Source organism: Candoia aspera, chromosome 5 (assembly GCF_035149785.1).
Source record: "Candoia aspera isolate rCanAsp1 chromosome 5, rCanAsp1.hap2, whole genome shotgun sequence".
NCBI classification, from domain to species: domain Eukaryota; kingdom Metazoa; phylum Chordata; class Lepidosauria; order Squamata; family Boidae; genus Candoia; species Candoia aspera.
In genome coordinates this window covers 78,824,091-78,840,451 of record NC_086157.1, presented here as the reverse complement: position 1 = coordinate 78,840,451, position 16,361 = coordinate 78,824,091, and the positions used below count along the sequence as shown (strand labels likewise).

General features: G+C 37.6%; 1 protein-coding gene across 1 annotated transcript in view; it reads right to left on the bottom strand.

The window, feature by feature from the left end:
- Window positions 1-4,170: 4,170 nt before the first annotated feature.
- Window positions 4,171-16,361, bottom strand: part of PROS1 (protein S) — a 38,936-nt gene continuing 26,745 nt past the window's right edge. The window contains exons 10-15 of the mRNA XM_063305551.1: window positions 14,843-15,032; window positions 12,456-12,623; window positions 8,958-9,126; window positions 7,098-7,249; window positions 5,802-6,018; window positions 4,171-4,617 (exon numbers count right to left, since the gene is read on the bottom strand). Of these exons, the coding sequence (XP_063161621.1) occupies window positions 4,439-4,617; window positions 5,802-6,018; window positions 7,098-7,249; window positions 8,958-9,126; window positions 12,456-12,623; window positions 14,843-15,032 (1,075 nt within the window). The 3' untranslated portion in view covers window positions 4,171-4,438. The remainder of the gene's footprint in view (window positions 4,618-5,801; window positions 6,019-7,097; window positions 7,250-8,957; window positions 9,127-12,455; window positions 12,624-14,842; window positions 15,033-16,361) is intronic.

Here is a 16,361-nt window from a genome sequence, read left to right as displayed (position 1 = left end):
AATGGGTATGATCAAAAACAAAGATGGCAAGGATCTAACAGAAGAAGAAGAGATCAAGAAAAGGTGGCAAGAATATACAGAAGACCTGTATAGGAAGGATAACAATATCGGGGATAGCTTTGACGGTGTGGTCAGTGAGCTAGAGCCAGACATCCTGAAGAGTGAGGTTGAGTGGGCCTTAAGAAGCATTGCTAATAACAAGGCAGCAGGAGACGACGGCATCCCAGCTGAACTGTTCAAAATCTTGCAAGATGATGCTGTGAAGGTAATGCATGCTATATGCCAGCAAATTTGGAAAACACAAGAATGGCCATCAGATTGGAAAAAATCAACTTATATCCACATACCAAAAAAGGGAAACACTAAAGAATGTTCAAACTATCGAACAGTGGCACTCATTTCACATGCCAGTAAGGTAATGCTCAAGATCCTGCAAGGTAGACTTCAGCAGTTCATGGAGCGAGAATTGCTAGATGTACAAGCTGGGTTTAGAAAAGGCAGAGGAACTAGAGACCAAATTGCCAATATCTGCTGGATAATGGAAAAGGCCAGGGAGTTTCAGAAAAACAAATTGTGGCAAGTTCTTAGTGGTATGGGGATACCAAGTCATCTTGTATGCCTCCTGAAGAATCTGTATAACGACCAAGTAGCAACAGTAAGAACAGACCACGGAACAACGGACTGGTTTAAGATTGGGAAAGAAGTACGGCAGGGCTGTATACTCTCACCCTACCTATTCAACTTGTATGCAGAACACATCATGCGACAAGCTGGCCTTGAGGAATCCAAGGCTGGAGTTAAAATCGCTGGAAGAAACATTAACAATCTCAGATATCCAGATGATACCACTTTGATGGCTGAAAGTGAAGAGGAACTGAGGAGCCTTATGATGGTGGTGAAAGAAGAAAGTGCAAAAGCTGGTTTGCAGCTAAACCTCAAAAAAACCAAGATTATGGCAACCAGCTTGATTGATAACTGGCAAATAGAGGGAGAAAATGTAGAAGCAGTGAAAGACTTTGTATTCCTAGGTGCAAAGATTACTGCAGATGCTGACTGCAGTCAGGAAATCAGAAGACGCTTAATCCTTGGGAGAAGAGCAATGACAAATCTCGATAAAATAGTTAAGAGCAGAGACATCACACTGACAACAAAGGCCCGCATAGTTAAAGCAATGGTGTTCCCTGTAGTAACATATGGCTGCGAGAGCTGGACCATAAGGAAGGCTGAGAGAAGGAAGATCGATGCTTTTGAACTGTGGTGTTGGAGGAAAATTCTGAGAGTGCCTTGGACTGCAAGAAGATCAAACCAGTCCATCCTCCAGGAAAAAAAGCCAGACTGCTCACTTGAGGGAATGATATTAAAGGCAAAACTGAAATACTTTGGCCACATAATGAGAAGACAGGACACCCTGGAGAAGATGCTGATGCTAGGGAGAGTGGAAGGCAAAAGGAAGAGGGGCCGACCAAGGGCAAGATGGATGGATGATATTCTAGAGGTGACAGACTCGTCCCTGGGGGAGCTGGGGGTGTTGACGACCGACAGGAAGCTGTGGCGTGGGTTGATCCATGAAGTCACGAAGAGTCGGAAGCTACTAAATGAATGAACAACAAAGAGTCAGCTACAAAATCTAGCCTTTGCTCACAATGTGGACTAGTGATATGCATTTTTATTGTATATATATTTTGTAAGATATAAACTTGGAGTGAAAATTCTAGGAATAATGAACAGATAGATAGAACCATATGCATAGCCAATCACTTCTGCCTCTTCAGTGTTCCCTTATAAGTTTGGTACCAAACTTCTAAATCACCTAGTTACAATTTAACATGGCAATTTTTGCAAAGCATGCAAGAAAAAGTTTCTTTGTGTATTAATTCTTAAATCTGCATATTACATTTTTCAAGTTCTTACTTAAAGTAGACCATTAGCTGACTTTTCAGAATTAACTGATATTTTCTGTAATACTAACTTTACTGACAACCATAGGGACTTAGTCATATATACTTTTGGATTAGGTTGTTAGTTGGTTTGAAGAATGCCCTTAAGAATGAATAGGCTGCAATATACTCCTTTGGAAGTCAGATGTTGGATAAAAGGACTTACATTTAAGCATGTGCTGCATCGGGTGTTAAAAGCATAAGAGAGCTATCCTCAGGCTTAACAATTGAGTTATTGAGGAAAGAGTCTTTTGTTTAAATATTTCACATTTGTCTTCATCCACATATACAGGCAGTCAACTTATGAGCACAAGAGGGACCAGAAAAAATCATCAAGTGGTGTAGTCGTTAAGCAAGGCATCATACGACTGTACCTGATTTTGAGACTTCTTCTGCCATGGTCATTAAATGAAGCGTTTTGCATATTTTAGACAATTACTTTTGTGATGAGATCAAAGAAAAGAACTCTCCTATGCAGTCCACTAAATGTTTCAGCAGGTTACTTGCAGTTACCTGTGGTTGTTTTAGATATAACCTGTTTGCAGGCAGTTCTAGAAGATACTTTTCTTGGTTTTACAGATATTTCCTTGATTTCAACAGTTCCACGAAACTTATACTCATTTACAGGTGAAATTGACAGCTGGAAGCATTGAGAGATTTTTAAAATAGCTTTGCCTACTTTATAAGAGTGAATTAGCTTTGTTTTGAAATGTTCAGACAGTTGCTTAGAGGAATCTATGTCTGTAGAAAGTAGACAGAATAACAGTTACTGTCTAGGAGGCTAGAAAGGTAAGAGTATTTGTTCATCTGTGAAATTCTCTGTAGCTAATAGTAGATCTAATGAGTCAATCACTTTGGGGAAGGGTTAGTTTCAAAAAGTGGCACTGAATCAACTCGGTGTCCAAACATCTGCATGTCGTATTCACTTTTTCTTGTTTTTTATCTTTAAACAACTGCACAAAAAATAGTATCCATGCAAATATACAGAAATAAGTTAACTTTGTAACAGGCAAAAATTGTGTCAGCTTCACTTCATTTAGGAATTCATTGAAATATACAATTTGAATTCAACCAGGGTTAGCTCAGCTTCTCCATTACCAACCAGTGTGCCTGTTGGTGGTCAATATAACTAAAAGCATCACACATACACACACTGGGTAGAAATAGAGAACTCCCCCTGCCTGGGTGTGTGTGTGGATGGAACTAATATACAACCTTGTATATTGGGGCATAACACAATGTAACATAACCTGTATCTCTTTTTTTCTGAGGGCTTAAGGGAAAGTGGACTATATACTGAACCATTTGGACAAATTCAACTTCTGCATGCAATTGATCCATGGGAATCATGATCTTAAATGCTTAAACCTTGCTAATTATAGCTGTCCTAACAAAATTATTTAATGCATATTGAAATCCTATTGGCATCCAGTTTCTAAAGTAGAAATAATTCTGAGCCATTGTTAAGACTCATAAGTTGTATGCACAGAACTTATTTTTCAACTCATGTATAAATCTTCCATCTGACAAAATATGCTTATTCAACCACAAAAAAATATTTATCTATCTATCTATCTATCTATCTATCTATCTATCTATCATTATTATTATTATGGCCCATCTCCCCGCAAAGGATGATATGCTGCAAGACAATAAAACTAGGAGGTTGTAATTCTGGTCTGCATTCTTATGTGATGCTCATCTTTTTGCAGAAACATCATTTCCCCCAGAACTGTACAGTACTGGGATCCTTCATGAGAAAGAAATCTCAAATACCCATACAGATCTTCAATCAACCCAATAAATCAGATATATCCTTTTCATATTCTGCTTGGTATTATGTTTTAATAAGTAATATACAATTATCTGCTTGGGTCAGTAGTAATTACTCCATTATAAAATAGAACATTAGGTTATATTTTTCAGTAAGGAGAAATTGTAGTTTGGCAACTGCTGTAACTAAAAGCCTACAGAGGATTGAGATTAGATCCATATAATATAATAAATTAAAAATATACATTTCTTTGCATTGTCTCACAAATGCTTTGTTCTTTTTGTTTATCAGTTCGACTATTATCCTTGAAGCACTGTTGCAAGATTAAGTAATAGGATGTTCATGAAGAGTTTATATCCTATCCTATCCTTTTGAAGGATCTTGGCATAATACTGTTCTTTAGGAAAAAAATGAAATATCCTTTTTTAGCAACCAGAATACATAAATTAAGTGCAGATGGATGTTTTCAGCTTTTATTTTTCCAAAAGACATGTAAAATACAAAATGTGGTAACTATACAACTAATAATCTTGAAATAAGGTCAGTAACACTATTCTGATGGAATGTTAATCTTGGTTCTGTCCATTCATGTTGGACGTATATTGCAATGTGTATGTTCTTGAAACAGATCATTAGAAATAAAAGAGCATTTACAGCTCAATCCATTTTGTGCAGAACAACCAGGATTTTCCTGCAGAGTTTAATGATCAATGGGATTATTAAGGGATCAAGGGGAGTCAATGACTTCAGGTCTTTGTATTTGTTCCAACAGTAGTGGGCATGAGTGAGATCTAATGTCGTTGTGTTTGGAAATGGCTTCATCCAAATCCAATTCCCTATCATTAATTTTCACCTCCATGCAGCCATTGTAAAAAACTGTGACTGGAGTTGCCTCCACTGGAACATCTGAATAAAAAATAAAATAGTTAATACAAATTAAAAATTAAAAAAAAAAACACAATTTAACAGGATAAAAAAATTTAAATAAAAATCATATTAATGTGTGAATCAAATCCAGTTTATCTGAGACAATTCTTTAATCATTGTATACAACTATAGTCACAGTAATTAAACTCATTTCAAAACATTCCTAATGTCACATTGCAATTCTTATAAATGATGGAATATTACCTGAGCAAAGTGGAACCTATATTTCTGATTAACTCTCACAGTTAATGATATTCATTTGTTTTATTCTTGCTGATCTGACAAAGAGCATAGAATTGTACCTGCTGGTTCCTACTTACCATATGCATCTGAGGTAGTGTCTAAAGAGGAGAGCATGCTCTAGATGGGTATGTATCTTAAGTGGTTTAGAATTTAGGTCTACAGAATTCAAATAGGCTCCTCTCTTTAGATGACTCCACTACAAATGGATTGTGGAAGGCCCAAAGTGTGGATGTGCTACTGCAGCAATACTCTCCCTTCTCTGATAATGTATTATAATTATCAATCCATCTTTCTACTGATACAAAATTACTAAACTTTCTGTAAGGGATATTTTCTTTTAATATGGCCACTAGGTGTTTCGACAGCACAAAGTGTGAAACCTATGCAACATGCTGAGCCAACTCAGTCTACTATATTGAAGGATTTCCTAGTTGACTTTCCTCAAGGCTAACCTGAGTTATGCACACTTAAATACTTTTACTGTCTAGGCTTAAAAACTGAAATTTTATAATTTCAGGTCAGATTTTTACACATTTTTCAGAATTTCATGGAAACTCATCTCACAATATTTGGTTGGAGTTAAAGTGGATTCTTATAAACCTTGTCTTCTTTACATGAGTCCCAATAAATAATTTAGAAATGATGGACTGTAAAGTAGTATTGATGAGAGTGATTGTTAGTGGAACGCAATGAGTGAACAGAGGAGGACTCAAGGTCCTTTTCAGCCATGTCCCAAAACAGATTCTGAGAAAACTGGTTTATGAGAGTTAAGCTAGTGCAGTTTTAACTACTCTTGCAATTTCAGAAATCCCCAAAAAATTGGGAAAAAGAAAAGACCAACACAATTAAAAAGATCATGTCTGGATGACTGTCATCCTATATGCATTTACTGAAAGTTAATAAAATAGAAAAAGGCTTACCAGGAATGCCCCCTAAGTAGGTATCAACAGATCCATTAACTGCTTTTTCAAGGACAGAGAGATGGTGTCCTGAATAGGTGATATCTGAATGCGAATCAGCTGTAAGTTCAAGCATCTGTCTACTTATCATGAGTCTGAGTAGCACTCTTCTTGAGGTACACAAACTTCTTGACTCTAAGTGGGCAACAATGACATTCTGAATGGATACAATGATTTCCTGAGGTTCAGAAGCAAAACAAGAGGGGGGAGGGAGTCAATTTCAGTTTGTATTTCATTTTTCCATTCACAAAAAAGCTTTAAAGCCTGTAACATGTATACAATAGCATCATCAAACAATACAGAAAATGTATCTTAATAAAATGGCTAGAACAAATACTAGAATATGTATATTTAAATGCTAGTGAAAATAATTCAATGAATATAAAATTGATAATTGACATAAATCAACTTATTTTTCTTAGTAACATTTCAATAAATCATAAGAGATAATTAAATACAAAGCATTTTTGCAGCCCAGATCTGGTAGCTTTAATAAATGTTTAGCACCAACATTTTTCAAACTATTTCCTAAATGTAAACAAAATCATTTCTGATATAAGGAAGCACTTTTCTATATCACCTTACAGCAGATGGCTTACTTTTAATCAGAGGCATCTGGGGTCTTGACTTATCAAAAAAGGTCAAGATGGCAGCATGATCAAAGCCCTGCCCATTTTGTACATGCATCAATGTTGCATACATGTACAGTCACATTTTGTGAGATGGGGGGCCATATAAATATAATAAATGCATGCATGCATGCATGCATACCAGGGCTTCAAATTGTGTTGCTGGGATCTTAACTTTTTTTACCCCTTCCTACAGCCACTGTTTCTTTTAATGATCATTTCATCAAAATTCTGCACAGATAAAGACAGTAAGTCAGGAAGATCTTTCTTCACAGAGATCTACAGTTTTGTTTCAAGGAAGGAATTGCCCATGAGCATTCTGAATGATGTGATGGTGGAGGGGGGTGGATCAGAAATTTCTCTCTCTCTCCCTGTCGTTGGTGAAAAAAATTAATTTATGCTTGTCAAAATCAAACTAATTAGACACATGTCTAAACATAATTACCTCTCAGTTCCTTATCTGGCTTAAGCCACTCAGGGAAAATTCCATTAAATTTCAGTGGTATCAAATTCCTATGGCAAAGGGACTAAAAAGTTTCCCAGTAATTTCTCCCTCGTGCAAGGGAGGTGCTAGGTACCTAGGTTAATTTTCTCCAGTATGCATTCATGTAGTGGGAGCGAAGAGTACCTGTACATTTGTTGAGTTGGAATCCACAATAGACAAAGCAAGGGGAACTGTTTCACCTGAAACCAAGGCAAACATTATTCCAGTGCCTGTGGATGGACGGATAGCCATTGTCACATTTATTAACCAATCCTCTGTGTCGCTTGAGGTGTTATCTGTTTTATTTTAAAATAAATCAGAAAGCAACAGAAAGGAATGTATTAGCCAGTCACAAAATAATCATTTATTCTCCTCTCCCCCACAAAAAAACCCTTAAACTCCAAATACTTTATTCAGAGTTTTGTCTTTCCTCAAAACATTTTTTTAAAAAAATCTGTTAACACTACTTTTAAGATTTTTTTTCCCAGTAGAACTTCAAGCATTTCTCTCCCCTGCCCCAAACTGATAAACAGAATCAAAATAAGTCTCAAAATACTTGTTATTTGCCAGCTGGTATATTTGCAGAAAAGAGGTGCTCCGTAACACATCATAAGATGCTTTCACCCAATAATCTGGGTAGACAGATCATGACAACAGTTTAGGCCTATAACTTTGAAGAAATACTTCCCATTATGAACTACAAGGAACGTGGGCAGAAACACATGCCTAGCAGGCAAGATGATCCTCAGAGGTAGCTCTTAGGTTAATGGCTGCTACCACTGACATCTCTCAAAGACCAACTGTCTAACTGGACAAATTTGGATATTTCAGTTTGCAGCTGAAGGAGCACGGAGAGAGATTGTTAGTCATTAGTTGTTTTATTTTTACCTAGTGATATGATTTTTTAAAGATATTCTTTTATACCCTGAAATGTGCACTCCTTTGACATTTAAGAAGTGACCCAAAGCTCCTAAAAATAATTATTAAATGTAAGCGTGATTTTATATAACCAGAAATATGTCTAGTAACTAAAAGCTGGGCTATGGAGCTGCAGAACATGCAAGTACTTTTTACATGTTGCAGCTTGAAAGGGGATCACTTAATACAGGAGTCCACATTTAGAATATAATATGACAGCTGCAAGAGCCAGTTTGATATAGTGGTTATATCACCAGGCTAGAAACCAGGAGAATGTGTGTTCTAGTCCTGCCATAGTTATGAAGCCAGCTGGGTGACCTTGGGCCAGTCATCTCTCTCAGTCCTAGGAAGGAGTCAATGGTAAACCAGTTCTGAAATCTTGCCAAGAAAATTGTAGGGACTTACCCAGGCTATCACCAGGAGTCAACACTGACTTGAAGGGGCAAAAAAAAAAAAAAAAAAAAGACAGCTGCAAGATGTAATGTTTTTAATTTGGCTGGAAATTTTGAGAGGTGTATACCCAATACATTTAGAAGAATTAAGTGAACAAAAGTAATGTACACAGTAGAATCATGGCCTAAGGGTTAGGGTGGCAAAAGACAAGAAAACCTGACTGATCATGGATATGATGCCATATTTAAGCTCATACTGTGATGATATGGGCAGCAAAACATCAGCACTTTCTGTCATTATTGTTATTTCACTATGCAGTCCTCTGCAGCCTAAACTCTGCTATGCTGGCCTGGACCTCCATCCTTTCTGGCTTATTCAAGTTGCCAGGGATGGACTGAGAGGTGGATCAGAGAGGTTGTGAATATCTCTTTGACAGAGAGTTTAGCGCAGGCCGCTTGAAGGAAGGGATGATATGCCCTTGCTGAAGATGCCATTCCTATATCTGGCAATATTGGCAACTTCTACCCCACTTCCAACCGTCTTTTTTGGAAAGGTTTTGGGGTAAGAGACTGAAGGTCAGTTGTAGAAGATGTTGGAATAAAGGGATTATCTTGATGCTGGACAGTCTAGCTTCAGGCCTGGACAGAAGACAGAAACTGCCTTGATAACTTTGTGTTAAACAAACATGCTTACTGTAGCTAATGTGAAACTTTGCCATGCCAGTGCCAGGGTAGTAAGATCCCTTTCCAACACTTATTAAACAATGTTTGCTTTGTTTTTCTTGAATTATATCTTTTACACCGGATGTTCCCTGATTTAACAAGTTCCAACCACGAATGCACCCATCCAAACGGGGATTAATCTGTAAAGAAAGTTACAGAACAGATTATGTCATTCCAGGAATATTGTCAAGTAATGCAGAACAAGTTATTATTTCTTTCTGGAAACAAAATTTAACAATATAGATTTAAATGACACATCACACAAAAATCCTTGTAACTGAGTCCTTAAAGCATATTCCAATGGTTTTGTTTGTTAGTTTGCTTTAATGGGAAGCAATTTAGGAACAGAGTACAAGTAGACCTTGTTTAACTACCACAATTGGAACCAGCAACTTGGTTGTTATGCAAAGCAGTCGCTAAGTGAAACCACAACTGTGCTTATGATCTTACTTTATATTTCCTTTGCTTTACAGACCTGCGAAAGTGGTAAATGTGAGGATTGGTTGTAAAGTTATTTCTTCACTGCTGCTGTAACTGCGAACTATTGTTAAACAAGGCAGTTGCTAAATGGGGACTATCTGTAGACTAAATAATTATTAAAATAATTTTAAAAGGTGACTTATATATTGTGCTAAGCCAAGGTTTGTTTAAATATAGCTTCCTGAATAAACTACACTTTGCAGTATCACAGTATTCACTATGTCATACATTTTGATTTCCAAACTAAAATGTATATAATATACTAAGCCAAAAGCCTGCAAGTCACATTATGTTCTACTGTAACATGTGAAACAGAATACAGAATGAATAAATTGTTTTCTACCAAAATTCCTTTTCTGATATTACTATCTGCATTGGGAAATCCCTTATTTGAGGCTGGAATTTGTGCTAGATCTGATACCATTTGCATTTTATAGTACCTACATAGTAGGCGTAAAGATGCACTCCATTATACTAGTTCATAATAGAAATGAACTGATTTATGCTAGCATCTATTGCTTTCCCTCCAAATCATATTTCTATCAGTTCTTCATTTCCACAAATTTCCAAAAGATACTTTCTATTCATCTTGCTGCAAAAGATGACAAGGAATTTCCATGCAGGTAGATATAAATAATTTCTTGGGAAGAACAAATCACCTCTCCATTAGCTTTCTAGAAAACCATGCTAGTTTCCAGAAAGAAAGTCTTTTCCATTGTGGATACAGGTAGTCCTCACTTACCAAAGGTAATTGGGACTGGGAACTCTGTCGCTAAGCAACATGGTTGTAAGGTGTGACATCAGGTGACCGCACTGACTTATGATGGCAGTTCCTGTAGTCCCAGTTGCTGTCATTAGGTGAGTCCCACGCAGTTGCTGTGTCCCATGGTCACATGATTGCCATTTGTGTCCTCCTGCAGGCTTCCCTATTGACTTTGCCTGTTGGAAGTTGGCAGTGAAAGTCACAAATGGCGAGCATGTGACCGCAGGATGCTGCAATGTCATAATTGTGAGTTGGTTGCTGAGCATCCAAATCACGATCACATGACTGCAGGGACACTGCGACAGCCGCAACTACGAGGATCTGTCATTAGTACCCTTCATTCAGCGCCGTCATAACTTTGAACAGTCGCTGAACAAGTAGAAGTTAAGCGAGGACTACCTATATCAGAAAATTACACTAGGTAGGCAAAGAATAAACCTTTCTCTGCTAGCCAGATTGTTATGCTTGTTATTACCATGATGAAAAGTTAGTAAGCTGTTTTTCCAAGTTATCTTTCAGGGATATTCAAAGCATTTGATAAAGAAGTGTGTTGTGCTTCCAGGGTTTGTGAAACATTTTTTTCAGATGCTTTGCATTGCCTTTTTACCTATATACACATATTGTATTAATAGATATATAAATAAAACCTGTGCCTTAGCAGGTTGCATTTTTAATTGTTTTAACAGATTTTCTGTTGATTTAATCTGATTAATGTATTAAATGGTACAGCCATAACACGAAGCAATGTTAAAAAAGCTTCTCATAAACCAAATTTATTTCTATCTTCATATATGGGTGGAGTGCTGAGCCTGAATTGTGGTTGTTTTCCTGACATCAAATGTGACCAACACTTAAACGTAATTTGAACTGTGACCTTCTAAGTCAAGTTTTAGTTCCTAGATGACACCAACTCTCAGTGCATGTTTAAAGCTCTGATAATCTAAAACCACATATATATCAATCTCTTCTGCAGATCAAGTTCTGTGCTAACCTGTGGAGATATCATTCTCAGAAGGATCACTTATTTTCTAGGTTTAGGATTCCATAAAGCCATGTTTCAATATTTTCCATATTTTCCTTGCATACCATTTGTTCATTGAGGCAACAATCGGTTCACAGAAAAAAATGGAATATCAAAAGACATAATTGGGCTCCAGGGGTGGGGTGGGAGGGGATATAAAATGTTACTTTCAATATAACAGCTGTAGGCATAACTGACAGCTAGGATCAAACATCTCTTTATGCTGAGAAGCTGGATGGTGATTTCTACATGTCAGGCACAGAGCCAGCTAGTGAACAGTTGGAAGTCATGTAAACAGGACTAGCAAATGTCCAATTTTGTGTGTGTAAGAAAACTCGAAACAAATTATCTCTAGGTTAAAAATGTCCTAAGGCAGATAGCTCAATAGATAACCTTGATTTTCAACATGCCTACATTTTCAAAATAGCAATAATGAAATCTCATACGCAGTACAATCAAACTTATTTATGGTTTGCACTGTTACTTCAGGCAGGATTAAACTATTATTAAACTTTTCTGCCATTTCTTTATGCTATTAGCAGCTATGCCCTTTATTTTCTCCAATGAAGTAGGAAGCATATAGGCTGCTTCCCTGGAATGGCACTTTGCACAGTCTTTTTTTTCTGATAACAACCATCCTCATTGTCTTTTTACAACTATTTCTCCTGGGATGCTTAAAACTGAAGCTGCTTCTTCCAGCTATAATTTACTTCCAAATTACCACAGGTCAAATGCTACTCTAGCTCATAAAAATGCATCAGTATTTTCAGAATTAGTGCTAATAAAACAACAACAACAACCTTTTTTGAAGCTCTAGAAACTTAATAGGATACTTCCCCAAATTTTACTCGTTCAGGACAGATCACTCCACTTCTCTTTATGCATGGAGTAATAGACAATTCCCATGCCAAGAAAGTCATGAAACAATACGATGATGGGGGAAAACAGCCTTGTGTTTTTCATCATTGCTTGAACACTGATCCTCAATGTGGGGCTTCGGGAAGGGGCTCGTTCTATAGATGTCATGTGATTCTAGGAGGCACATACACACATGTATGTATGTGTATTTCACCATCTTGACACATACATGTAATATTTCTATGAGAACAATGAAAGTTTTAAAAGGAAAAAAAAACCCTGAAACATTAATTGCAACACCTAAGTATACTGCAATGTGATGCCCCACCAAATGCTGCAAAAATTACCAATTTAATGAGACTTTTGTCCATTTTGCGAGGGAATCCTGCAATGTACACTTTTGTGTCCAAAAAGCCATTAGAAAGCTTGAAAAGAGGACTTGGGTTATTGATGTTCATCACTGCTTCTTTGGCTATTTTTACACTGATGCTATGGTCTAGTTCTTCCACAGAGATCTAAATGTAAAAAAGGTATTAGAAATATATGAATGCTAAGAGAATCAGTTTCAATCCAGTAACAATGACACGTATGCAATAAAGATCCTGATTTAGTAGAAGGGGTTCACATAACTAGGCCAACATTTGGTAAAAACACACTAGCCAGTTTAACATGCAAAGGCACAATGTGGCTTGTGACAGTCCATGGGCCCTCAGCATCCTTTCAAATATCGATCCAGAACCCCCAACACACACTTTATTTTCATACACTGCTAAGTATAACTAGACAGTTTGAATTGGTTTAATTTCCCATAGAAGACAGGGAAAAAAAAAGGGATGAGTGGGATCTTCTAAGAAGGCAAGGAAGGTAAAATCTAGGGGAAGGACGATTTTGATGGAGGAAGGTGATGGCTAGCCACCTAAGATGGATCTAAACAGTGTTGGCTGTTGAAGCTTTCCTTTGGTAGAACAGTGGTGGTTGATGATCTTGAGGTGCACCAAACACTGTTATCCTGTTAAAGGCTTATTAGTTCAAGGAGAGGTTGGGCCAAGAAGTGGAACAAGGTATTATCTGGAAAAAAATGTTGAGATTGGGCACTGGCATGAAATAGAATCAATCTGATGCAGAGGGCTCTCAAGTTTTGCTAGCAAGAAACTGAGCCAAAAAGTATTGCAGTACATCCTGGCAATCTGTGATTATGTAACCATATGCATCTGTCTCCTGTTTCTGCTGTGTACCCTCTTTGGCATAAACAGCCTTTTTCTTACAATTGCCCACTATAAGCACTTCTACAAGATCTCTCAAAGGTGCTAAAATCATACAAATTAAAAAGGCTAAGAAATGATGGATGAGAAGCTCTGGCTTTCAGTTACAAGGAAAGACTTTTAAACACTGAAAGACTGATAAATTACTAAATACTACAAATATGAATACAGAGAAATGCCAGAGATTTCCACAAGATTCAGCCCTTTTAAGCTGCTATATTGGAGAAAGCCCATGAGGATGTTGGATGTGGTGAAGGAAGGCTGTCCAGGGTAGTTCCAGATACAAAGAACTTAGTTGACTAAATTCTCACATAAAGGAAAAAAAATTGAAAAGACTCAGTCACATGGTCCAAGAGAACTAGAAATTAGTATAAGACACACAGAAGCCCTGGTATGATATTAAGGCCACAGAGAAATCGCTTCAAATGGGTGAGAAAGTGTTGCTGTTGTTGCCTAGTCCGCAAATTGCAAACTATTTGGCAAGACCCCCTTACTATAAATAGAAATTGAGGCCTGTCAACTATAACATAGACTTCAGAGGTGGAAAAAACAAAATCTTTTATATAAACCTACGAAGGAAATGTATTAAGAGAAAAGAGCCAACAGTAGTGTTGGGACCTCACAGATAGAAGATTTAGCAGAACAAGTATACAACTGACTGTGAGACACACATACAGAGCACACTGAAACACACATAGATTCAAGCTTGTCTTTACAACAGAAGGGAGATCTAGACACTCTTAGAAGAATTCAAAGAACATTTTTACAAGCAAGTCAAGTACTACTACCCTAAAGGAACAAAACCCCACAGAGTTGCAAAGCCAATAAAGTACAAACACATTCCAGAAAGAACAGATTTTTTGGGGGGTGGAGGTGCTTATTAAATGCAAACCTAGCCAAATGAAATTTATCCAATGAACTCAGCTTAAAGAAACCATAGTTTGACAAAATATATGAATTCAGTCACTGTGCCCAAAACCAATAGCTTTTTTCCTGCATTTTCGCTAGCAAAAGGTGATCATTCAGTTTGACAATCCCAATCTTCCGTTAAGTATGTCAGGATGCCGTATATAAACCTTTCTACCCAACGGTTTTCTTTGCTCTCAAACAAAAAGTAATAGTCATAATACAAAAAAATAAAAATCAAAATCAAAACTTCATGGACCAAGTATTTTTTAAGGCAACTGAAATCTTATAATTTCTAACATAACTCTAAGAACAATCAGTTACTATCTGAATAACTTTTTAAGTCCTGGATTTAGAATTCTGATGGAAGTCTTAGCCTATGGTTTAAATTATAAAAAACATGAAATTATTTTGTTGAAACAAAGTGACAAATTTATACTGCAAGTGCATTACTTTAGTAGTGGCTTATTTCATAAAGCTGTTTGTTTGTTTAGATTATTTATATATGGCTACACAACTCACAATAGTGACTTCATTTTCACGACATTTTCTGATAAAAGACTTACCATGTGCCACAAGCCATCATTAATAGCTTTACCACCACTTGTTACTTTTGTCCCAAGTTCATTCTTGAACTGAATTTCAATCTTTCCTTCACGCAATGCAAGTAGAAACCAGGCTATACTGTTTGTGGATTCAGCATACAGTATCACACCCTCATTATCGTAAGTCCGGAAGTCAAATTCTGCAGAAAATCTGAGTTGAGAAAGGGGGAAGCCTAAAGAATTATGCAGTAGGAAGACAGGATGCATACATTAAGAATTTTCTTACACATATGCCAATATGATACATCTCGACTCAAGAAACTGACTCAAGATACAAGAAGAATTGTTTTATAAAAATAAGAATCTACCATGGTTAACATATTTGCAAATAAATGGAAAAATAAAAAAGTGATCTCAAAGAAGGAGGGACCCTGAGAAAGATGACAGAATTTGAAACACACAGAATCAAGATCGTTTATTAGGATGTATTTAAAAATTGTTATTCAGATATGACTCAGACACAGAACAAATTAAAAATTGTGTGACAAAATGGCTATAAAACTTTGAAGAAGTATGCAAGTGGAATAATAGGAAAACTATAGAAAAATCAGTAAAATTTACATCATGCTACAGTGAGGGAAAATTGGTAAAAAAATATTTTCATAAGTTATGTGTCATGTCCCCCGTTGTGCTGTACACAATGGGGAACATGCCTTTCCGATGGAGGGGAAGGGGAAGGAAGAAATCAGTGCTAACATAAGCACTGAAAGACAAAAACAAATAAAGGACAAAGGAGCATACCTTTGCCCTGACCCGGGAAGCCATCATCCGATCTCCCTGACATCTCTGCATTACCACGGGGGACACACCTGCTCCGGACACAGGAAGAGGACAGAGGCAATCAGCACTAATCCCCGATTGCCCATCGAGACTCCGGAATCACCCCTTGATCGCCCATCGAGACTCCGGGTTCACCATCGGGCAAGACTTTGGGAGAATGGGGGGGTGGGGAAGGATCAGGTCCGCACCGCAGGTATTTACCGGCTACCTCACACGCCATGTCACATTCCTGTCTTTCTCAGTGTATGCATTCTATTCCTAATAAACCAGAAATCCTTAGCCCTGGTTAGTGAGTCTGTGTTTTTATTTGAATAAGGGCAATCATCACATAAAGACGGGAATCAGAAAAAAAAATTTCCGCTAGCACCATTCCAGATTTCGTCTGTGAGGGATCCAAGCTGGCGATGGAAAGACTCAACCCACGAAGAGGTGGCTACCAGAGGACTGGCGACGGGTCACCCGACTCCACGGCACGAACGATTGGTGAGAACCCTATTCCCCGACGGTACGAAGTCCAGGAGGGTTCGGGATTAAGCTCGGAGGAGGAGGAGACCGGGAGGAGCAGGACACTTGAAGCCACCAGAGAGTTGCAGGGTGAGTGGGTCACCCTGGACGAGACGCTGGGATCCCTGCCCGGGACGCTCGGGGTGTCTAAGAAACTGCGGGACCTGCTGTCAACGATTGCAGGAGCCGAGGGAAG